Below are 27,144 nucleotides of genomic sequence, written 5' to 3' on the forward strand. Positions count from 1 at the left end.
GGAGTTTGAGACCAGCCCGGCCAACATAGTGAAACCCTGTGTCTACTAAAAATACAAAAATTAGCCATGTGTGGTGGCGCATGCCTGTAGTCCCAGCTACTCGGAAGGCTGAGGCAGGAGAATCGCTTAAACTTGGGAGGCAGAGGTTGCAGTGAGCCGACATCACACCACTGCATTCCAGCCTGAGTGACACAGTGAGACTCTGTCTCAAAAAAAATGGAAATTTCCTGAGGGTTAGAACCATGTCTGCCCTTTATCTCATTATAGTTGTAACATCTAAAAGTGCCTTATGCACAGTAGGAACACAAATTTTAGTTGGAGAAATAAACATGAATGATTAAATAAAAATAAAAATGGTCAGTTGGCTAAATGGCCATCTGGGTGGTTTCTACTTTAGGGCCATTATGAATAATGCTATGAATATTCATACATAGGTTTTAGTGTGTAGTTTATACAGTTGCACTTTTCTTGGGTACATTCCTAGAAATGGGCTTTTTGGGTCATATAGTAACTCTATGTTTAACTTTTCAAGGAACTGGAGTTGGCTTAGAAAGCAGTTTCACTTGCCTGGCCCAAGGCTGTCTTTCATTTCTAACTTAGAATCATAACTTAGAATCAAACCCTCTTTTAATATTGCTCTGTAACTGCTGACTCTAAACCCTAACCAGTCCTAAGTGGTTCTTAAATTTTCCATGGCTAAATACTGTCTCTCCAACTCTAAGCCATTATTCTTCAATCCCTTATTTATTAAGTGGCAGCCACTACTAGTAGCACAGTAGAATATATGCGTATTGCATTACATGCTGTATACATGAACTATAGAGAAGGAAAATCTAAGAGTTATTGGTCTAGAGGAGGTAGAAAGAAAGATCAAAATACAAAGATTTTTAAAGAGATAATAACAGAGAACTTTCCAAACCTAGAGAAAGATATCAATATTCAAGTACACAAAGGTTATGGAACACCAAGCAGCTTTAATCAAAATAAGACTACCTCAAGACATTTAAGAATCAAACTCCTAAAGGTTAAGGATTTTTAAAGGATCCTAAAAGCAACAAGAGAAAAGAAACAAATAACATATAAAATCGTTCCAATAAGTCTAGCAGCAGACTCTCAGTGGAAACATTACAGGCTAGGAGAGAGTGACATGACATATTTAAAGTGCTGAAGGAAAAAAATTTCTATCCTAGAACAGTATATTCAGTAAAAATATCCTTCAAATATGAAAGAGAAAATAAAGACTTTCCCAGACAAACAAAATCAGAGGGACTTCATTAACATCAAACCTGTCCCACATGAAATGCTAAAGGAGTTATTCAACCTGAAAGAAAAGGATGTTAGAGAGCATTTGGAAATCATCTGAAGACACAAAATTCACTGGTAATAGTAAGTACAGAAACAAATACAGAACATTATAACATTGTAATTGTGGTATGTACACTACTCATATCTTGAGTAGAAAAACTAAAAAATAAAGCTATCAAAAATAATACTAATATCTTTTTAACACATAGACAGTATATAAGATATAAATAGAAACAACAAAAAGAGAAAAAGCATAAAGGATGAAGTTAAAGTGTAGAGTTTTTATTAGATTTCTGTTTGTTTTTACAGTTAGGTTCTCATCAGTTTAAAATTATGGGTTGTAAGATGTTATTTGCGAGCTTCATGATAACCTCAAATCAATAACCCACAGGAGATATATAAAAAATAAAAAGTAAAAATTTAAAATATATTACCAGAGAAAATCACTTTCACAAAGAGGAAGACAGGAAGGATGTATGGTAGAAAAGACCACAAAACAACCAGAAAACAATGAACAAAATGGCAGTAATAAGCCCTTACTTATCAATAATCACATTGAATGTAAATGGCCTAAACTCTGCAATCAAAAGACAATGGCTGAATAGACTGAAGAAGCAACATTCAACTGTTTGCTGTCTACAAGAAACATACTTAACCCATAGAGTCAGACATAGACTGAAATAAAGGGGATGGAAAAGATAGTACATGCCAACGGAAACCAAAAAAGAGCAGGAGCAATGACAAAACATTTCAAGACAAAGTCTGTAAAAAGGATAAGGTCGTGATATAATGATAAAGGGATTAATGCAGCATGAGGATAAAAAAACTATATATCTATATGTATCCAACACTGGTGTACCCAGATATAAAGGCAGATATTATTAAAGCTAAAGTGAGAAACAGACCCCAAGACAATAATAGCTGGACACATCAACACCCCACCTTCAGCATTAGACAGATTGTCCAGACAGAAAATCAACAAAAAAAGTAATAAGCAGTACACAACAAATAGACCTAATAGATACTTACAGTGCATTTCATCCAACAGCTGCAGAAATACACATTCTTCTCCTAAGCACAGAGATCATTTTCAAGGATAGACCAAAGGTTAGGCCACAAATAGTATTGTAAAATTGAAAAAAAAAAATCATGTAAAGTATCTTTTCTGACCACAATGGAATAAAACTAGAAATCAATAACAAGAATAACTTTGGAAACTATACAAACACATAGAAATTAAACAATATGCTCCTAAATGAACAGTGGGGTCAATAAAGAAACTAAGAAGGAAATTTTTAAATTTCTTGAAACAAATAAAAATGGGAAAACAAGATACCAAAACCTATGGGATACAGCAAAGCACTACTAAGATAGAAGTCAATAGTAATAAGCACCTACATCAATAAAGTAGAAAAACATCAAATAAACAGCTTAATGATACACATTAAAGAACTAGAAAAGCAAGAGCAAATCAAACCCAAAATTAGAAGAAAAGAAATAACAAAGATGAGCGGGGAAATAAATAAAATCGAAGTCAAGAAAACAATACAAAAGATGAAAATGAAAAGTTGTTTTATTGAAAAGATAAACAAAACTGACAAATCTTTAGCCAGACTAATTAAAAAAAAAGAAAAAAAGAAAAAGAAGGCCCAAATAAAATCAGGGATGAATAAGGAGATATTACAACTAACACTGCAGAAATTCAAATTATCAGTAGAGGCTACCAATGAGCAACTATATGACAATAAATTGAAAAACTTAGATGAAACTAATAAATTCTTAGACACATACCAACAAGACTGAACTACGAAGAAATCCAAAACCTGAATGGATCCATAAAAAGTAAGGAGATCAATGCCAAAATAAAGTCTTCCATCAAAAAAAAAAAAAGCCCAGAACCTGATGGCTTCACTGATGTAAATGGCCTAAACTCTGCATTCAAAAGACATTTATGGAAGAACTAAACATTTATAGAACTAAAATCAATCCTACTTAAACTATTATAAAAAATAGGGGACACAGAAGTACTTTCAAACTCATTCTACAAGGCCAATATCACACTGATACCAAAATCAGAAAAGATAAACAATTTTTTTAAAAAAAGAAAATTACAAGCCAATATCCCTGATGAACACTGATGCAAAAATCCTCAGTAAAATAATAGCAAACCAAATTCAACAACATATTAAAAAGATCATTTATCCTGACTAAGTGGTATTTATTCCAGGAATGCACAGATGGTTCAACATATGCAATTCAATATGACATATCGTATCAATAGAATAAAGCACCAAAATCATATGATCATTTCAGTTGATGCTGGAAAAGTATTCAGTACAATTCAACATTAACATCCCTTCATGATAAAAACCCTAAAAAAACTGGGTATAGAAGGAACCTACCTCAACATAACAAAAGCCATGTAAGACAGACCCACAGCTAGTATCATATTAAATGGGGGAAAGCTGAAATTCTTCCCTCTACAATCTAGAGCAAGACTAAGGATGCCCATTTTCACTACTGTTATTCAACATAGAACTGAAGTCCTAGCTAGAGCAATTAGACAAGAGAAAGAAAGGGCATCCAAATTGAAGAAGTCAAATTACCTTATTTTGCAGTTGATATAATCTTATATTGGAAAAAAACCTAAAGACTTCAAATTCAGGAAACTTAAAGAATAAAAAAAAAACATTAAAAAATCAGTGGCATTTCTACAGGCAAACAGTAAATAATCTGAAAAAAACAAAGTAATTCTACTTACAATACTTATAATAATAAAATAAAATACCTAAGTATAAACTTAACCAAAGAAGTAAAGGATCTCTACATAAAATAAAATAAAATGATATACCTCTACATAAAATAAAATACCTAAATATAAACTTAACCAAAGAAGTAAAAGAGATCTACAATGAATGCTATAAAACATTGATGAGAGAAACGGAAGAGGACACACACAAAAATAAATGGAAAGATATTCCATGTTCATAAATTGGAAGAATCAATATTGTTAAAATGTCCATATTATTTAAAGCAATCTATAAATTCATTGCAATCCCTATCAAAATAACAAAGACATTCTTCACATAAACAGGAAATATAATCCTAAAATTTATATGGAAGCACGAAAGACCCAGAATAGCCAAAACCATCCCGAGCAAAAACAACAAAACTGGAGGAATCACATTACCTGACATCAAATAACATTAGAAAGCTATAGTAACCAAAACAGCATGCTACTGGCACAAAAACAGACATATAGACCAACAGAACAGAATAGAGTAGCCAGACATAAATCCATACATCTACAGTGAACTCATTTTTGACAAAGATGCCAAGAACATACACTGGGGAAAGGACAGTCACCTCAATAAATAGTGCTGAGAAAGCTGGATAATCATATGCAGAAAAATGAAACTTGACACTTATCTCTCAGCATATAAAAAAATCAAATCAGGGCCAGGCATGGTGGCTCACATCTGTAATCCCAGCACTTTGGGAAGCCGATGTGGGTGGATCACCTGAGGTTAGGAGTTCAAGACCAGCCTGACTAACATGGTAAAACTCTGTCTCTATTAAAAAAACAAAAATTATCCGGGCATGGTGGCAGCTACCTGTAATCCCACCTACTTGGGAGGCTGAGGCAGGAAAAAAATCAAACCAAAATGGATTGAAGACTTAAATTTTAAAAAATAATGGAGAACTACTCCAGGACATTGGTCTGGGCTTCTAGAAACAATCAACAAAGTGAAGATGACTCACAAAATGAGAGAAAATATTTGCAAACTATCCATCTGACAAGAAATTAATAGAATATATAAGGGACTCAAACAACTTAACTGGAAAAGAATCTAATAATCCAATTAAGAAACAGGCAAAAGATATGAATAGACCTTTCTGAAAAAAAGATATACAAATGGCAAACAGGTAGATGAAAAGGTGCTCAACATCATTGATCATCAGAGAAATGCAAATCAAAACCACAGGCAACCAAAGCAAAAATGGGCTCACATCAAGCTAAAAAGCTTCTGTATAGGAAAATAAATAATCAACAAAGTGAACAGACAACATAGAATGGGAGAAAATACTTGAAAACTATCCATCTGACAAGGAATTAATAACCAGAATATAAAATGAGCTCAAGCAACTCTACAGGAAATAATCTAATACTTCATTTAAGAAATGGGCAAGAGATCTGAAGACATTTCTCAAAAGAAGACATACAAATGGCAAACGGGTATACGAAAATGTGCTCAACATCACTGATGGGCAGACAAATACAAATGAAAACTACAGTGAGATATAATCTCACCCTAAATGAGATAGGATGATATCCAAAAGGTAGTCAATAAAGAATGCTGGCAATAATGTGGAGAAAGGGGAACACTCATACACTGTTGGTGGGAATGTAAATTAGTACTGATGCTATGAAGAACAATATGGATGTTCCTCAACAAACTAAAAATAAAACTAACATATGATCCAGGAATCCTACTGCTGAGTGTATATCCAAAAGAAAGAAAATAGTTATATGGAAGAGATATCTGCACTCCTGTGTTTATTACAGCACTATTAGAAATAGCCAAGAGTTGGAGGCAAACCTAAGTGTCCAAGGACAGACAAATGGATAAAGAAAATGTTGTACTTATACACAATGGAATACTGTTCAGCCATAAAAAAAAGAGTGAGATCCTGTCATTCAAGAACTGGAGAATATTAAGTGAAATAAACCAGATACAGAAAAACTTCACATGTTCTCACTCAATTGTGGCAGCTAAAAATTAAAACAATTGAACTCATGGAGGTAGAAAGTAGAAGGATGTTTACCACAGGCTGGGAAGGATAGTTGGTGGTCAGGAGTGGGGATGATTAATGAGTACAAAAATACAGTTAGATATAATGAATAAGGTCCAGTATTTGATAGCACAACAGGGTGACTACAGTCAATAATTTATTGCACACTTTAAAGTAACTAAGAGTATAATTGGAATGTTCATAACACAAAGAAATGATAAATGCTTGAAGTGATGGATACCTCCATTAACCTTGATGTGATTATTAGACATCGTATGACTGTGTCAAAATATCTCGTGTACCCCTTAACTATATACACTTATGTACCCATAAACATTAAAAATAAAAAAAATTAAGTGATTGCATAGTTCAAAAAAAAGGGCAAGTAATTTTTGTGTGAAGTTGTGCTTAAGCATAACCATAAAGAATAAAGAAATTCAGGCCGGTTGCAGTGGCTCACATCTGTAATCTCAGCACTTTGAGAGGCCTAAGCGGGCAGGACAATTGAGCTCAGGAGTTTGAGACCAGCCTGGGCAACATGGCAAACCCAGTCTCTACAAAAAATACAAAAAAATTAGTCAGGCGTGGGTGTGCACACCTGTAGTCCCAGCTACTTGGAAGGCTGAAGCAGAAGGATCGCTTGAGCCTGGGAGGCAGAGGTTGCAGTGAGCCAAGATTGTGCCACTGCACTCCAGCCTGGGCAACAGCAGTAGACCTAGTCTCAAAAAAAAAAAAAAAAAAAAGAAATTCCATAAAGCCAAGGTTAACAGTGCCTCACATAAACCTTATAACAATCCACACCTGGAATAAGCATGGCTAACAAAGTGATGGAAACACACACACTCACAAACACACACACACACACCCCTATATAAACACACAATATAAATTCATATAACTGGTATGCATAAACTCCTAGGGAATGCTGTATTCTAACAGAGAGATGGTGCTACAACCAGTCTTTATTGTGGAACTCTCCATTCTTCCTTCAGAATACCTGGCTACTGTACATAACACATGATCCTCTGATGTAAGTGCAAGTAAGGAAACCACCAATCCATACGTTAAATATTAGTAAAGCTTAATTTATCTTTTAAAGATAAATAAGAAATACTCTAATATTTTCTTTCCATACCCCATGAGCAGGCTTATACATAAATCACTTTAGATATTGGTGTTCTTAAGAATGGTCCCAAACTTCACTAAACATCAAAGTCATGGGGAATTCAAATAATAAACAGTCTAAGCTTTATCTCTGGAGATTTGGATTCAGTAGCCTAAGCTATCTATAAACTTTTGAAGATCCTACTCTACATAGTAGAAGTCACTGCCAATCACTTTTCTATGAAGTCCATAACATGGATAGAGTACATGAGCCAAACAAGTGGAATAGAAGGAAATGCACTCCCATTGAGGTTACAAGTATAGCATAAATGAAATAAGGTCAATGACCTCACTTTGTTTGACCTGTTATTCTACCATTTCAGATCAAAGTCATATGACCTCGTAAATTGTTTAAGCAAGTAAATTGTTCAAATGACAATTTACATAAGTAGAGGCAGTGTGCCATGGCTCTGAAGCAAAAAGAATGTTCTCCCCCAGAGAACATCTTACTCATTACTGCTGAATTTAGAAACTAAGGCATAATACATTCCACCAGGTTATTGTGAAAAGAAATAAGCCCAGCTTTTAATAAAGCTCAAAATTAAAAAAAAAAAAAAGACCTATGTGGAATAATGTCATCTAAATCACAAAAGATAACTAATGTATACTCAAAACATGAAAAACGCTTTAGAGTGACCTCCAACTAACAGTACAGTCCACAAACTCTAAGAAATCCTATTCCTTCAACTATAACGTTTCTAAACTTAAAAATAAACACCTTTAAAAGAAAAGGTATACATTCGGTTGTTTAAATACAATTTCTGGGCTTATATGCATGCTAGTGAGGCTTTCTGATAAATTATATAACTATGAAAAGACTTACCAGTCTCGCTGTCTTAATTCCAAATTTCCTTTAAGCAAGTTAACTTCTTTCACTAACGATTTCAGTATATGTTATTTTATTCGTATAATCAAGGTTAAGTCTAATTTGGTATCACTAGAGTTTTTAGAAATGAGTCTCTTAGTGATATTTGATCCTAGGCATGGAGAAGGTGGGATACTCCTGTCCTTATGGACATGTTTATATAGCACAGAAATTAGCTTAAGCCCAACAAATAACACCATTGTTTATAAAAGTTTAATTCCAGATCATTTGAGAGTACATGCTGAATAAAATACTTTTAAAAACAGATCTAATAATTCTTGTACAAACATAATGCTTCCAATCAGATTTCAAATTCCAAAACCTTTTCAAAACGTTAACGTCATTTTGTCTACTGCCCTACTTCAGTGACTCTGTCTCTACACTCCCTTCCCTGTCCCCATTTACCAACCCCCCTCCCAAAAAAAAACCTACCCATTATATAAGCTTAAACCAGTATATTTTATTCACTGGAATGGTAGAACAGCACACAATTACCATCATTTTAGTCATGTCATTATTTCCAGCTCAGTGGCATTTATTCAGATGAGCACAATTTGCAACCACTGAGCCCAGCTCCTCTGATGTTAACTGGCATCATTAAAATCCTCCCAGTGTCCAGCTTGTTTGATCTTTTAAAGAATGCCCTCGGTTTGTGACTGAGAGCCGGAAACTCACGGCTGGACACCCTGAACAGCCTTCAGGTTTGGTCACAGACTACTCATGTCAGCTAATAATCCTCAGAGACCATGATTTTGATTCAAGTGAGAGAACTTTTCATACAAAAAGCCTTGAGACACAAAATAAACCCCCAAAATGGATAAAAATAAAGCACGGGGGCAATGGAGATCCTAAATGTAGTAACTTCGAAAGTTGAGATTGTAAATTTTCAGAGTAAAGTGTCTTAAATGATCATAACAAATCTGGGAATACTAAAGGGCAGAGAGCAGAGAAAAGGGGACTGGAGGATAGAAGCAAAAATTTTAAGCGGTAAAATATTAAGGCCTCCATTTAAAATTTTCCCATTATAAGTTGGGATATAGCATTCAACTTTCCATGATCTCCAAATTTTTCTTAATAAAACAATCAATTAAAGAGCAGTCAACATAACTGTTTTCTTTTTAAGCAACAAACCTTTTATTTTTTAATTCCCTACCCATTTCATACATGACTTATGTGTACTGAATGGTATTCTATTAAACAAACATAACACAGTCAATTAAAATTTCATTTCAATAATGAAAAACCATACTTAAAAATCTACCTGCAGGATGACAAAGTGAATGTTAATAAAAGATAAGTTCCTGCTGTCCTTTCAAAGTTAAAAATAAGGCCAAACTACAACTTTCGACTGCAAAGAGTCATTGTGTAGTATATAAAAAGCTCAGCATGGAAATAGATTCAACAAATGTACAAAAAGAGTTTTCATGCCCAGGAAGAACTGAAGGCATCAAAAAAAACATGCCCCAACTACAAATAACATAGAGCGCTGTTCAAAAAGACCAACAAATTCATTCTCTAATGCATAGCAAATTAAATTTAATAAACTCTTCTGCAAGGTTAGACAGGCAATCCACCTTTAAAAGTCCCACAAACAAAACACAAGAACAACAAAAGAGGTTCCAGAGTGTAATAAATACTGAATCCACAGTAGGCGACAGAAGACTTACTGTACACAGCTGAGAAAACCTGCCATCAGACAATGGATCACATTTCCATATTAAATTATATTTACCACGCTAAAAAATGCTTAAACAAAATGCAGGATTTCTATTGGCCATTTTTATACCACACTAACTCCCTAAAACCTTCCAAACCTGCTGAGTCCCATTGAAAATCATTCCTACCCCATGGTGCTCCAAACGAGCCCCTAGACAAAGGGTTAGGACGATGAGAGAGGGCAGGGACAACTATCTTCCACCATGATTTCAAAAAGTAAATAAATAAAAGGGGATAGAATAGCCAAAACATAACCTTGGCACAGGGTATTTCCGGGGAAATCACTGCCGTGACAAATGGCCTGAAATGAACTCTTCTAGCGGTCAAGAATCCCCAGGAAAGGCTGCCCCTCCTCCTTATCTCTTGCTCAATCATACAATGCTTGGCTTTGAAAATATAGCACCCTCTTGGAGCTGGGCAAGATGAAAGAGCTTTTCTTCATGATCCTGCAACGCCTATTAATTTTTGCTACAACAGACTCACAGCTGATTAGGAAAACACAGGAGTGGTACTGCCTCACATTCCCATCTCAAGACTTTGGGAGACAAAATGTTAAAAGTTAATCTCTCTTTTTCAGAACAATGTACTGATTCTAACTTCGGCACATCCTGTGTTTCTTCTCCAACCCTGGACAATTTGTGTAGACTGAACATTCTTTTTCTCCTTGAAACATCAGTAGCAATGTTACTTGATACTTACGAAGTTAGAGAATTATCTTTCAGAAATATTATGACTCATTCACCACCACATGGAGCACAGGTTGAGAAATCAGTCAATGGCTGATAGTAAAATTTAAATTGTTCCTAAACTACACTCACACTTTTATCACAATTAATAAGGCAACATGATACAACTGCAAAACCACAAGAATTATAGTCAAACAAAAGAATATCTCCAAATCTCCATGTTACAACACATTCCCACGTGAATTTGGGTATGTTAGACTTTCTAAACCCATTAGTAAATATCACCTACATTACAAGATTATTATGAAGTTTAATATAGGACGTAATACACACCAAACACCAAACATTGTACATGGCATGAAAAAAAGGTAGCTTTTATACTTTTGTTTTACTGAAGTAGAATAACATACTGTAAAAAGAACAGATCTTAATTGTACAGTTTGATAAATTCTGAGAAGTATGTAAATACAGGTATGAAGGTATAATTACCACCTCAATTAAAATAGAGACCAAGGAAATACAATGTGAGCCACATGTATCCTTTAAATTTTCTAGTAACTACATCTGAAAAGTAAAAAAGGTAAAATTATTTTAAATATATTTTGACACAATACATCCAAAATTTCTCATTTCAATATGAAATCAATTTTTAAAATATTATCAATAAGATATTTTACTTTTTTCATACTAAGGTTATATAGTTTATATGTATAGCACATCACAATTGGGATTAGCCATAGTTCAAGTGATCACTAGCCATATGTGGCTAACAGCTATTATACTGGATGGTGCAAATATAAACCACAGTTCAGAAAATTTCCTCCTGTCCCTTTCTGGTCTATCTCCCTACTCCCCCCCAAGACTACCACTACTCTGATTTCTACCCACATAAATTAGTTTTGCCTGTTCCTGAAGTTCATAAGGAAGGAATCGCGTGGTATATGGCTTCTTTCACTGAACATGTTTTCAAGATATATCTGTGTTGTTGCAAGTAGCAGTGGTCCATTCCTTTTTACTGCTAGTAGTATTCTATTATACAAATACACAACAATTTGTTTACCCATTGACCAGATAATGGTTATTCGAGTTGTTTTCTTTTCTCTTTTTTTTTCAACTTTTAAGTTCCAAGGTACATGTGTAGGATGTACAGGTTTGTTATGTAAGTAAACATGTGCGATGCTTGCTCCACAGATCAACCCATCACCTAGGTATTAAGCCCAACACACATTAGCTATTCTTCTCAGATGCTCTCCCTCCCCCTCCCCCACAGCAGACCCCAGTGTGTGTTGTTCCCCTCTATGTGTCCATATGTTCTCATCGTTCAGCTCCCACTTATAAGTAAGAACATGCAGTGTTTGGTTTTCTGTTCCCGTGTTAGTTTACTGAGGATAACGGCATCCAGTTCCATCCATGTCCCTGCAATGGACATGATGTTGTTCTTTTTTATGACTGCACAGTATTCCTGAATAAAGAACATCAAGTTGTTTTCTTCAAATATTCTGTCCTTAACAAAGCTGAAATGAATATTTCGTACAAGTCTTTTACCTGAATGTATTTTCGTTTACTTGGGTAAGTATCTAGAAGTGGAATTTTTGGATCATCAGGTAGAATTATGTTCATATTTATAAGAAACTGCATGCTTTTCCACAGTAGTTGTAGATTTACAATATATGAGATATCCAGTTACTTCATATATTCTCCAATATTTAGTATTGTCAGTCTTTTTAATTTTAGTGATTCCAGAGGTATGCACATTTCCCAATGACCAGTGATACTGACATTTTTCTATATGCTTACTAGTCAATCATATGACATTTTTTTTGAAGAGCGTTTGTGAAGCTGAAGAGAGAGTTGTTACAAAGACAAATTGAGATCACATATGAAGTTACTTGCAATGCTAAAATAAAGGACACACTTCCAAGGACTACTTGGGTCAGGCAGATGATGTAAATCTATAAGCCTAAAGAAGTGCACCAAATTAGAAAACACACTCATGTAAAGGAAGCTTCTAACTGCTACTTAGCACCAAGTGGTCACTGCCATGTGAAAAAGCAAGCCAGGTACTGCAAGATCTTCCTGTCTTATCAGAGAAGGTAGATATTTGTATGTTTACCTTTAGTTAATACTGGAATCAATTTGAAAAATATTAATCCTATAATAATCAAAGAAAATAAGCCATAAGTTTTCAAACTTTTATTTATATAAATGTTAGTGGCTTTTATACCAGGACAAACATTCTTATTATAATAAACATTAAACTATTCAGAACTGCTATTGGTTACTCTTGAAAAATGATACCTATTGCTCAACATCACTAATCATGAGGGAAATTCAAATTAAAACCACTATGAGATATCACCTCACACCCTTTAGGATGACTATTATCAGAAACATAAGAGACATAGAATGTTGATGGAAAAAGGGAACCCTATTACACTACTGGTGGGAATGCAGATTGGTACAGCTATTACGGAAAACAGTATAGAGGTTCTTAAAGAAACTAAAAATAAAACTACCATATGACCTAGCAATCCCTCTTCTGGGTACATACACAAAGTAGTATATGCAACTTTGTAAAGACATTTGCATTCCCACGTTTATTAGTCACTACCTCATAAAGATATCACAGCCTTACAAAGATATCTGCACTCTCATGTTTATCAAAACATTATTCACAATAGCTCAAATATGGGAACAACCTAAGTGTCCACTGATGAATGGATAAAGAAAACGTAATACATATTAACAATGGAATATTATTCAGCCTTAAAAATGGAGGTCCTGTCATTTGCCACACCATGGATGAATCTAGAGGGCATTATGCTAAGTGAAATAAGCCAGACACAGAAAGATGGGAAGGGTAGTGGAGGACTGGTGGGGAGGCAGGGATGGTTAGTGGGTACAAAAAGAAAAAAGAGAATGAACAAGATTAAGAATTTTATAGCACAATTGAGTGACTATAGTCAATAATAACTTAATTGTACATTTTAAAATAAAGAGTGTAATTAGATTGTTTGTAACTCAAAGGATAAATGCTCGAAAGGATGACTACTCCATTCTCCATGATGTACTTATTTCATGTTGCGTGCCTGTATCAAAATATCTCATGTACCCTCATAAATATATATACTTACTATATACCCACAAAAATTAAAAATTAAAAAAGAGAATGAAGGTAACAGCTAAAATGCTTCAGTGGTAACATCTATCCAGGAGAATCTGCCTTATTTGGGGAGAACAGAAGAAAAGTACATGTTGGAGAGAATGTAAAACAGAACTGCTACTTTGGAAAACAGTATGGCATTCCTCAAAGCAGTTAAACATAGAATTATCATATGATCCAGCAATTCCACTCTTAGATATACACCAAAAAAAAAAGGATGAAACTCATACGTTGACATGAAAGCTTGTACATGAAGGCTCATAGCACCATTATTCATTATAGCCAAAAAAATGGAAACAAGTCAAATGTTCATCAACTGATACAGCCATACAACACAGTATTACTCAACCCTAAAAAGACACTATAAAAAGTATTGATACATGTTGCCACAAGAATGAACCTTGAAAACATTATGCCAATTGAAAAACCAAACACAAAGGGCAATATGTTGTATGACTCCATATGAAGTGTCCAGAATAGGGATATCTATGCAGACAGTAAGTAGATTGATGGTTCCCTGAAGCAGGGAGGTATGGCAGGATTGGGGTTCAATGCTTAAGGGATGTGGGTTTCATTTTGAGGTAATGAAAATGTTCTAAAATTGATTTTAGTAAGCTTTTCAAAACTCTATTCAAAAAGTCACTAAATTATGCACTATAGATAGGTGAATTGTATATTTATGAATTATATCTCAATATCACAGAATGTATAAAGAAAAAAGAAACATACAGGTGAGCTATTGAGCCTCTTTCCTCCAGTTCCTAATCTGTCTCTCTGCAACCTGAGGATGCTGCTTAAGGTTTGAAATATTCTGTTGATGCATCTTCTATCTCTCCCCTGAACATTTCTAAATTTTAAATACATTCAGTGTACTTAACACCATGTTTCCCCTACCAGACTATGAGGTCTGAGAAGGCCAAAAACGTCTCATAAATCTTTATATGCAGAAAGCCTTGCACAGCCTGGCTCAAGTTTTCAATATTTTTATTTTAAGGTTAACACATTTTGTGTCCTACCTACAGAAATCTTTACCTCATGTTTGTTGTTGCAACAGACAGGGTTTGAAGAAGCTGTGCCAATGTATTTTCCCTTGCTCTCCTCACCACCTCTGCTTACCAGAGAATGAATAAATGATAACTGGCCTGAACACTGCTGAAAGGCTGCCAACCATTCTATTTGAACATCTTCGGGAACAGACAATAACCTTTACAAGATTATGATATCAAGAGGATCCCTTGTATACTTAAACCACAAACCCAAATACCTCTAGAACAACACAATGACAACTTCATCTTCTTTTAAAAGAAAAGGCTGTCCAAAAAAAAAACAGAGAATAATTGCTTTAAAACTATGGATTTAAATAAGATCCCTAGTCAATAAAATGAATTTCAAAAACATCCTTTAAAGGTACTCATAGGCCAGGCATGAGATTATCATGCCTATAATCTCAGTACTTTGGGAGGCCAAGGTGAGAGGACTGCTTGAGCCAAGGAGTTCAAGACAACCAGCCTGGTCAACATAGTGAGACCCTGTCTCTACAAAAAATTTAAGTTAGCCAGATATAGTGGCATGCACCTGTAGTCCCAGCAACTCAAGAGTCTAAGGCGGGAGGATCCCTTGCACCCAGAGATAGAGGCTGCTGTGGACCATGACCACACTACTGCACTCCAGCCTGGGTGTCAGAGCAAGACCCCATCTCAATAAATAAATGAGAGAAAAATGAGAAGCAACTTAAACATTCAATCAAAAATGAATCATTGATTACTAACATTTTCATTCAATGGAAAGTAAGCCATTAAAATATGTCGCTACATCAAAAATCTTTCTAGCAAAATGTAAACGAATTAGAGAACATAGAAACTGTGAAATAATGAATAAAGAAAATACAATGAAAAGGGATATGAAAAAATGAAAACAACTTTGTGAGAGAATAATAAGTGATACTACTTTTTTTCATTACCCAAAGTAAATGTGATGCTTTAAAAACCTAACATCTTTGGAAATGGGATAAAAACACTTCAACACACCTTTAACTTTGGAAACGGGATAAAAACACTTCAACATACCTTTAATATAAACTGTAATATGTAAAACACTAAAAATTAATATACTTTAGCTCAAAACATCTTTTTCATTAAGACCTTTAGGCAAAGTCTTAATAATGCAAAACCTTATACATTAACCAATCGCAAAGGAAATGGAGAAGGACAGAAAAAAAGTCCAAATATCATTCTCAAAAAAAGTTTTCTCCAATAACACATGACAAGGTAAAGTGAACACAAACACAACCACCAAAAACACATAATAACAGCAAGTGAATTTTATCTTAATAAAAACTGTATTAAGACAGACCTAGGTTTGAGTCCTGACTACTACATTTTAGTTGTATGAACTTGGGCAATTATTCAACTTTTGTCAACCTCTCAGAAGAAAATGGTACCTGTCACAATTGGGGTTTTCTTCAATTGTAAGAATTAAATGAGATAATAAATATAATGACTTTATTATATATATGCTGTTAACTATATAGAAAGTACTCAGTAAATCAAGAGATGCTTACTACTACTGCTACAAATATTATTAAAACATCTCTAGCAGTTTTCCAGCTGAAAGCATTATGCTAATTTCATATAAAAACAAAGAAAATGTTACATGTGAACAAAGTAGCAAAGAAGAGCATAATATATGTTCATCTGATCTCTCCTATGGTTTGATAAGCTCTCTTTGTAGTGAAAGGCCCACAAACCAAGCTCATGCTTTCCAGTATTTCTTACTTAGAGGCATCAGGACAGAATTCTTTTATTCATCATTTACATTTTTTTATTGTTAAAAGCAATAAAGAAGAAAATATTCAAAGGATCTGAATAAACATTTCTCCAAAAAGGTAATAGAAGTGGCCAAAAATAATAGGAAAAGATGCTCAATATTAGTCACCGGGGAAATGCAAATGAAAACTACATGGGATATCACTTCATACTCATTAGGATGGCTATAGTTTGAAAAAAAACAGACAATAAAAACTGTTGGTATTAACATCACTGATCATCAGAGAAATGCAAATCAAAACCACAAGTTTATACTATCTCATGCCAGTCAGGATGGCAATTATTAAAAGGTCAAGAAACAACAGATGCTGGTAAAGTTGTGGAGAAACAGGAACACTTTTACACTGTTGGTGGAAATATAAATTAGTTCAACAGTTGTGGAAGGTGCAGTTTTTCCTCAAAGATCTGGATCTAGAAATACCATCTGACCCAGCAATTTCATTACTGGGTATATACCCAAAATAATTTAAATCATTCTATTACAAAGACACATGCACACGTATATTCATGGCAGCACTATTCACAATAGCAAAGACATGGAATCAACCCCAAATGCCCATCAATGATAGACCAGATCAAGAAAATGTGGTACATATACACCAGGGAATGCTATGCAGCCATAAAAAGGAATGAGAGCATGTCCTTTGCAGGAACATGCATCGAGCTGGAAGTCATTATCCTCAGCAAACTAACGCAGGAACAGAAAACCAAACACCGCATGTTCTCAGTTATAAGTGGGATTTGAACAATGAGAACACATGGACACAGGGAGGGGAACAACACGTACCAAGAACTGTCAGGGGACGGGTTGGGGGGAGAGAGAGCATTAGGAAAAATAGCTAATGCCTGCTGGGATTAACACCTAGGTGATGGTTTGATAGGTGCAGCAAACCACCATGCCACACGTTTACCTATTTAACACACCTGCACATCCTGCACATGTACCCCAGAACCTAAAATAAAAATCAAAATTTTTAAAAATAAAATCACTTTCTTGGAAAAAAAACTTGGTGAGGATGTGCAGAAATTAGAACCTTCTTACAATGCTGGTGCAAATGTAAAACTGCACAACCACTATGGAAAATAGTCTGGCAGTTCCTCAAACGGTTAAACAGTGAGTTACCATATGACCCACCAATCCCACTCCTAGAGATCTACCTACCAAAATGAAAATATGTATCCACACAAAAACTTGTACACAAATGTTCATAGCAGCATTATTCAAAATAGCCAAAAATAGAAACAATCCCAATGTCCATCAATTTCTAAATATATATTCTATTGTTTATATTTGAGATTTACAACACGATGTCATGGAATACAAAGAGAGTAAAATGACTGTGACAGTGGAGCAAACTAATATATCAATCATCTTACATAGTTACTTTTTTTGTGACAAGAGTAGTTAAAATCTACTTTTTCTTTCTTTTTTTTTTTCTTGAGACAGGGTCTTGCTCTTTCATCCAGGCTGGAATGCAGTGGTGCAATCATGGCTCACTGCAACCTCAATCTTCCTGCCTCAGCCTCCTGAGTGCTGGGACAACAGGTATGTGCCACCATGCCCAGCTAATTTTTCATATTTTTATAGAGACAAGGTTTGCCATGTTTCCCAGGCTAGCCTCAAACTCCTGGTTTCAAGCCATCTGCCCACCTTGGCCTCCCAAAGTGCTGGGATTACAGGTGTGAACCAACACGCCCAGCCAAAATCTACTTATTTAATAAAAACCTTTAACAAAATAAAATTTTATTAACCTTGGGCCTCATGTTTTACATTCGATATCTAAACCTGTTCATACATACCTTCCATTTTGTATCCTTTAACATACATCTCCTATTTCCTCTTCCCTCTCACTGCTGTGGTAAACACTGTTTTATTCTATATCTCTGTGTATCGGCGCTCTTTCTTTATTTTTAGATTCCACATACAAGAGAGATCACGCAATATTTTTCTTTCCGTGTCTGTCTTATTTCACTTATCATAATGTCATCTAGGTTCATCTACGTTGTCCCAAACGGCAGGATCTCCTTTTTTAAAGGGGAATAATATTCCATGGTGTGTATACATACATACATACATACACACACACACACACACACACACACACGCCACAATTTTCTTTATCCATTTGTCTGTTAGTGGCAAATGTCCATCAACTGATAAGTGGATAAATAAAATGTGGTAGAGCCAAACAGAATAATATTCAACAATAAAAAGAAATAAAGTACTGACATGCTGTAACATGGATGAACCTTGAAAATAAGTTAAGTGAAAGAAGCTAGTTACAAAAGACAACACATTATATGGTTTTGTTTATAAGAAATATCCAGAATAAGTAAATCCACAGAGACAGAAAGTAGACTCATGGTTGCCTAGGACCAGGAGAAATGTGGAATATGGAGACTAGGGGGTGACATCTAAAGGGTATGGAGTTTTGTGGGGAGTTAAAAGTGTCCTAAAATTGCTTGTGATGATGGTGGCATAACTCTCTGAATATACTTAAACTCATTAAACTATACACATTAAATGAATGAATTGTATGCTTTGTGAATTATATCTCAATAAAATTGCTTTTTAAAAAAGATTATTTCTTTTTGGAGCCATTGTTCTGTATTAAGACAGAAAGAAGAAAGAAAATTAAGGCAAATGATGATGGGTGGGATAAAAAGTGATGAGAAAGCTCAATGGAAAAGATATGAAAAACAGAATGCAAGAATATTAATTATTTTCCTTTGAAAATGACAAACTCATAGTGTAATGATAAATAAAACTACTACTTTCAATGCCCACATTTTTCAAAGGAAACAAGCCTGGGAGCAACCAAAGAGTATAAGACTTGGGAAGAGTCTTGAGACTACTTTTGTGAGCCATGTGTTAAATTGCCAGAGCCTCTGTTTCTTCAATATAAAACGAAGTCCTACAACCCCTATATCATAAAATGTACAAATTCACACTAGGTACCTGTATTAATTAGGGTTCTCTAGAGGGACAGAACTAATAGGAAAGATGTATGTACGAAGGGAAGTTTATTAACGAGTCTTGACTCACAGGATCACAAGGTGAAGCCCCACAATAGGCCATATGCAAACTAAGGAGCAAGGAAGCCAGTCTGAGTCCCAAAACCTCAAAAGTCAGGAAGCCGACAGTGTAGCCTTCGTCCATGGCCAAAAGCCTGAGGGCCCCTGGAAAACCACTGGTGTAAGTCCAAGAGTTCAAAAGCTGAAGAACATGGAGTCTGATGTTCGAGGGCAGGAAGCATCCAGCATGGCAGAAAGATGAAGACTGGAAGACTCAGCAAGTCAAGTCATTCCAACTTCTTCTGCTGGCTTTATTCTAGTCACGCTGGCAGCTGAATAAATGGTACACTCCCAGTTTGAGGGTAGGCCTGCCTCTCCCAGTCCACTGACTCAAATGTTAATCTCTTTTGGCAAAACCCTCAGAGACACACCCAAGAACAATACTCTGCATCCTTCAATCCAATCAAGTTGACACTCAATATTAACAATTACAGAACCCAAGAAATAGTAGCTGTAATTTTTTAAAAGCAATTCAGCCCTAAAAACAAACTTGTAAATTCCCAAATCAATACATCAATAGCATTAAGGAAGGGACAAATTTCTCTTTGCCAATCCAGACAGCCAGACTAAATTCTTGCCTTTATGGTCAGCCAATATTCCTACAACCTTCTCTCTCTGTTGTTTGTTCAGCAAAGTAGCACTAAAGAAACCCATATTGAAAACACAATCTTTACCTTGAAAGAGTTGGAAGGTAGATAGAATCCACTCTTTTAATCTTTGATTGATGTCTAGGATAAATAATTAAGCAGCAATAATTCTAAACTTAATCTGATGCAAGCAAAGACAAAAGAATTTCATGATTATAACTTTCAAGATGAAAGAGTTCACTTTCAAACCTAAGGGGGAAAAAAGCACTACTTATTTTACAAAGGCAAAGTTGGGAAAGCCCTGCAAAATCCAATTCTGGGTACTTTTCCAAAGGTATTTGTTAAAGATAGAGTTATTCAATTTATTCTCTTTTCTTTATTAATTTGTTTTATTTAACCAAATTAGACTGTCTTTCTATATACCTAATTATATTTGATAGTCAAGGATCCAAAGAGTAACAGATAGACAAATCATTACCAAATGCCACCAGGAAATGGATTTATAACTATGCTGAATGTTTTCCTTCTTGAAACCTTGGCTACATCACGCTTCACACATGATATCAATTAGAAAGCAAAATAACTGGCTTCACAGAATGCAAGCTGACCTCTGTGAATAGCACTCTGGACACAAAACAAAAGATGAGCCCCCAGTTAGTAAATGTGGCCTGGCAAGAGCTGGTGAATACCAAGTATACTTTATGACTGTAACACACATCACAGGACATAGCAGCAGCTTCACAAATAATGAACACACACACACACACACAAAGCTTGGAAAGCCTTAAAACAGAAAGATATATTACTACCATCATCAAGCCTCAAAGGAAAATAGATTACATCTACTTATTTAGATAAATACAGAGCTATTCATTACCAAACATTAAAAAAAAATTATCACCAAAATTAACAGTAATGCAGTCACTTTCAACAAATTCCACAATTCTGGACATTGGTAATATCTATAAAGAAAACTGGTATATAACACTTAGTAAGCATCAATAAAATAGTTTGCTTTAGTAAGCATCAATAAAATAATTTACTATCTAGACAAGAATGAACAGATGAAAAACAAGAGGTAAGAAAATAAGCATTCTTTTTCTAATAAAATGAACTTAACTAATTAGTGGTATTGCTTTATTATTTATTAATACCTATGTGAGCAGATATTACACTAGGTCTTCTTTGTGTATAATCTTATTTTATCCTCATTTGAAGGAACAAAGGTTCAGAGAAGCTAACTAAATTAAAGGACACATAGAACAACTGATATATATTATGTACACTAGTGTCTAAAAACAAACGTGCTTTATCTTCAGTACTAACCACAGTTAATGATGATGTGTTAGAGAAATGGAATGAGGAAAGTCAGTGCCAAACTCAGGGTAATTCTTAAGAATTAATAAGCATTGATAAACTATACAGCCTTATAGTAACAGGAGGGGGATGGGCAGAGAAAACAATGGAATCATAAAAGCAATAAGGCTAAATTACTATTTATTATAAGAAAAAATGTTAATTTCAGAAATGAGTTGATGCCTGTTAGGAAAAAATAATGAAAAGGAAATGTAACAAAACAGTAAAAATGGTCACCTTTTGGAGGTGAAAGTTTAGAATTCTTTCTTCTCTCAAAACTGGTTTAAAAATAGATTTTAGGATGACTTATTATGAAAGTAATATAACTATTAAAGAGATATTTCCCAATCTCAGATAACTGACAGAAGCAGTAAAATCAAACGTCCTTGGGCATGTGTGGTATTCTCCTGCTATAATAGCCCCTTGCCATTAAGTTCTAACAACTCTTCCAAATATTGGGCACACGATGTGAAAGTATTGTCCTTACCACACATCAGTTTTTAAACAGCAATGATGTTCACTGCCTGCTGAAATGAGTGTTCACCAAAAAGAATAGAAGTGTATTCTCATACCAAGATCCTGAGTAAATATCTAACCTCTCTCTGGGGTCTATCTTCCTCATCTGTAAAATGGTGTTAATCCCTATACTGCAGACTTGTTAAGAAAAATACATAAAAAGTGCTTAGCCCAACGACACGAGCATAACGCTCAATATGGCTGTCACTTATATTATCTATCATTGTATTCATTACTATCATTATCAACCATAACTAACCATAACCATGAGGTGGGAGAATTCTACTTAGTCTCATTCACTAAAAAACTACAATTGGGTATATATGTTCACTAAGTCAAAAACTTTGGTTAGGTCAATGAATGATCTTTGATGCAATTACCACATTTCTCTAAAACAGTAGATTCTCTCTGCTATGTTATAATTCTGGGAACAGTCTGAAGTTCAGAAAATGATTTACAAGTTTAGTTCTAATATTTACCCACCCTACTCAATCCAATCACTAGGAATGAATGGTTCTTTCCCAATCTTTTAGCTATAAAAGTGCCACTGGCCCACGACAATTTCTTCACCTCACCTGTTTCTAAAGCTCTATAATCACAAAATTAAGAAGCAACTATACTCTAGAGTTCTCCTATAGGCATAACTTTCCCTTTTGTCTTAACAAAAATAAATAAGAACAAAGAAAAACCTTAAGTCTGGTTTTCTTTGATCTCTAGAGAATGCCTACATGACTGGATGTTTCAAGATTCCCTTCTAGAAAGAATTTGTAAAGTAGGTCTTGCTTCACTTTTCCAAGAAAAAAATCACTGGGAATGAACACTCAGACTTTCAGTTATTTGAATCTAAATTTACATTCTTGTACCCACTCTGCCTTATAAAAGATTTTCTTCAAAATTATCCAAAGCAATTTAAAAATGCCTACCTCAGCTTGACAGAGTGCATGAAGACCTTGTAATACCAAGGCTGCTGGAGTAGCTTGATCAGGCTTGGTGCATTCATTCAACACCTGAGAAATAGCTGCCAGCATATCTGCACCATGTTGATATGGCCTAAAAGAAATGAAAGTTTAAAAGCAAAATTAATACTAAAGTGCAGTTATCACTCCCTGATCGTTTGCCTAAACAAAAAGCATCCACCATTTTCTATACTCTTGTGCCACTAAATGGTGACCCTCAAATATTAACACCATGTTTTTTCTTCAAAAATGTGCATCACGATCATTTTCTGCTATAATTTTATGCTCGTTTTTATATAGAAATAACCCAGAAAGACACTTTTTAACAAATTTCATTCACCCTAAATCACAAATCCTATTGTCTGAATTGAGAAAAACTCAAGGCTGTAATAATGGTAAAAAGAACTGAATTACCTAATTAAGATTAGTAAAGATAGAGCTATTCTTGCCTGATAGTATCAAATACTTGTTACAAAAGCAGGAATTTGAAAACAGAAGATGATTTGTGGTAGTAGCAATACTAACTAGGGTGGTTACACCTATCACAATAATGATGATAAGGATAAAAATTATAAAAACTATAACCGACTGAGCTCCTATCTCATGCCAGGCACTGTGCTAAATTCATTCACTCATCCTCCTCCCCTTCCTCTCCTTTCTAATCCACATATATTGTGCTATCCCCAGAATACCATTTATTCATAGTTAGGCAGGTCTATTCTCTGAATTCCTTGTCACCTTTCAATAATATCTTTAATTTAATTAACAAAATGTAAACTGATGAAATTGCCTGTCAGAAATCTATTGTTTCACTGTCCCACAAGTGGAAATAATTTGCCACAATGAAAAAATTTATAAGATCTGGAGGTAGCAACTGAAAGGAACACTGAATAAGTTATCAGTAGACTGATCTGGTCTGATATTCAGTCTATCCTGAGCCTCAGCTTTAATTATATAGGATAAGAATGTCAGCCAATAACTTTTATCTCTGAATTTTTTTCCATGCCAATAGCTCAGTAAAATTCAAACTCCCAATTCTTGGGTTACACACATGTAACTCCTTTTTTTTTTTTTTTTTTTTTTTTGGTAACTTTTACACTGAGGTCATTTTTGTTTTGCCAAAAGATGGAAGCTTAGAAAACAGGTAAAATTGCTAGGGCTTAGCTTCTGTATATTCTGATCCAAATTTTACTTGAAACAGGAATCATCCATGTTATCAGCATCTGGGCCAACCCATTGCACAGCTTCAGAAAGTAGCATTCACACTGCTGTCATTAACAAAAGTGAGAATCATGTTAAAAGGAATTCAATGCCGTGGCTGATCAACAAATGAAACTGCAGGACTACAGTTTCAAATGCATCAAGTCTATTTCCTCTGTAAACATTTTTATCTTACCACATGCAAGAAAAAAAATTTTGATATGGTAGAGCTTGACTAGTATTGTTACAGTCTTGTCACCTCCACCCTGTTTATTAATCCACAATCTAGAACAGCAGAGTTATCTTCCTAATTTCTTTATGTTTTCCTAAAAGCTTAAAGCATACATAAAAATTCATCATCATTTTCTTCCTTGTTATAATTACAAATAATTCCATGCAATAAGTCAAAAATAAGGTCTCGCCATTAAAACTACTTATCTCCCTACTTAAACAAAGGGAGAATATAAGAAAGAATAGTCTATGACAACAGTCTACTGTGTAGTTTTCAGGGATTCATATACAGAAAAATAGAAAACACAACATCACATGTTTTACTGCAATATTAAATTATTAATCAGAAAAGGATAAAAATATCCTACAAACCTAGATACAAGACTAGTCATGAAAAGGAAAGACATACTTCTCCTTTTTTTTCTATTTTATTTCATTTTATTTTATTTTATTTTATTTTTTTAAATTTATTATTATTATACTTTAAGTTTTAGGGTACATGTGCACAATGTGCAGGTTAGTTACATATGTATACATGCACCATGTTGGTGTGCTGCACCCATTAACTCCTCACTTAGCATTAGGTATATCTCCTAATGCTATCACTCCCACCTCCCCCCACCCCACAACAGTCCCCAGAGTGTGATGTTCCCCTTCCTGTGTCCATGTGTTCCCATTGTTCAATTCCTACCTATGAGTGAGAACATGTGGTGTTTGGTTTTTTCTTCTTGAGATAGTTCACTGAGAATGATGATTTCCAATTTCATCCATGTCCCTACAAAGGACATGAACTCATCATTTTTTATGGCTGCATAGTATTCCATGGTGTATATGTGCCACATTTTCTTAATCCAGTCTATCATTGTTGGACATTTGGGTTGGTTCCGAGTATTTGCTATTGTGAATAGTGCCACAATAAACATGTGTGCATGTGTCTTTATAGCAGCATGATTTATAGCCCTTTGGGGATACACCCAGTAATGGGATGGCTGGGTCAAATGGAATTTCTAGTTCTAGATCCCTGAGGAATCGCCACACTGACTTCCACAATGGTTGAACTAGTTTACAGTCCCACCAACAGTGTAAAAGTGTTCCTATTTCTCCACATCCTCTCCAGCACCTGTTGTTTCCTGACTTTTTAATGATTGCCATTCTAACTGGTGTGAGATGGTATCTCATTGTGGTTTTGATTTGCATTTCTCTGATGGCCAGTGATGGTGAGCATTTTTTCATGTGTTTTTTGGCTGCATAAATGTCTTCTTTTGAGAAGTGTCTGTTCATGTCTTTCGCCCACTTTTTCATGGGGTTGTTTGTTTTTTTCTTGTAAATTTGTTTAAATTCATTGTAGATTCTGGATATTAGCCGTTTGTCAGATGAGTAGGTTGCGAAAATTTTCTCCCATTCTGTAGGTTGCCTGTTCACTCTGATGGTAGTTTCTTTTCCTGTGCAGAAGCTCTTTAGTTTAATTAGATCCCATTTGTCTATTATGGCTTTTGTTGCCATTGCTTTTGGTGTTTTAGACATGAAGTCCTTGCCCATGCCTATGTCCTGAATGGTAATGCCTAGGTTTTCTTCTAGGAATTTTATGGTTTTAGGTCTAACATTTAAGTCTTTAATCCATCTTGAATTAATTTTTGTATAAGCTGTAAGGAAGGGATCCAGTTTCAGCTTTCTACATATGGCTAGCCAGTTTTCCCAGCACCATTTATTAAATAGAGAATCCTTTCCCCATTGCTTGTTTTTGTCAGGTTGGTCAAAGATCAGATAGCTGTAGATATGCAGCGTTATTTCTGAGGGCTCTGATCTGTTCCATTGATCTATATCTCTGTTTTGGTACCAGTACCATGCTGTTTGGGGTACTGTGGCCTTGTAGTATAGTTTGAAGTCAGGTAGCGTGATGCCTCCAGCTTTGTTCCTTTGGCTTAGGATTGACTTGGCGATGCGGGCTCTTTTTTGGTTCCATATGAACTTTAAAGTAGGTTTTTCCAATTCTGTGAAGAAAGTCATTGGTAGCTTGATGGGGATGGCATTGAATCTATAAATTACCTTGGGCACTATGGCCATTTTCACGATATTGATTCTTCCTACCCATGAGCATGGAATGTTCTTCCATTTCTTTGTATCCTCTTTTATTTCATTGAGCAGTGGTTTGTAGTTCTCCTTGAAGAGGTCCTTCACGTCCCTTGTAAGTTGGATTCCTAGGTATTTTATTCTCTTTGAAGGAATTGTGAATGGGAGTTCACTCATGATTTGGCTCTCTGTTTGTCTGTTATTGATGTATAAGAATGCTTGTGATTTTTGTACATTGATTTTGTATCCTGAGACTTTGCTGAAGTTGCTCATCAGCTTAAGGAGATTTTGGGCTGAGACAATGGGGTTTTCTAGATATACAATCATGTCATCTGCAAACAGGGACAATTTGACTTCCTCTTTTCCTAATTGAATACCCTTTATTTCCTTCTCCTGCCTGATTGCCCTGGCCAGAACTTCCAACACTATGTTGAATAGGAGTGGTGAGAGAGGGCATCCCTGTCTTGTGCCAGTTTTCAAAGGGAAGGCTTCCAGTTTTTGCCCATTCAGTATGATATTGGCTGTGGGTTTGTCATAGATAGCTCTTATTATTTTGAGATACGTCCCATCAATACCTAATTTCTTGAGAGTTTTTAGCATGAAGCGTTGTTGAATTTTGTCAAAGGACTTTTCTG

The 27,144-nt window shown here is 35.0% G+C and overlaps 1 protein-coding gene across 16 annotated transcripts in view; it reads right to left on the minus strand.

Annotated features, from left to right (window-relative positions):
- Positions 1 to 27,144, minus strand: part of FOCAD (focadhesin) — a 319,540-nt gene that overhangs the window by 153,405 nt on the left and 138,991 nt on the right. For 15 of the 16 annotated variants that reach the window (XM_009244392.4, XM_063714187.1, XM_024252335.3 and 12 more), the window contains one exon: positions 22,976 to 23,102. The exons of the other annotated variant lie outside the window; for it this stretch is intronic. In XM_009244392.4, coding sequence (XP_009242667.3) covers positions 22,976 to 23,102 — 127 coding nt within the window. The remainder of the gene's footprint in view (positions 1 to 22,975; positions 23,103 to 27,144) is intronic. 16 annotated transcript variants of the gene reach the window in all.

Source organism: Pongo abelii, chromosome 13 (genome assembly GCF_028885655.2).
Source record: "Pongo abelii isolate AG06213 chromosome 13, NHGRI_mPonAbe1-v2.0_pri, whole genome shotgun sequence".
NCBI lineage: Eukaryota > Metazoa > Chordata > Mammalia > Primates > Hominidae > Pongo > Pongo abelii.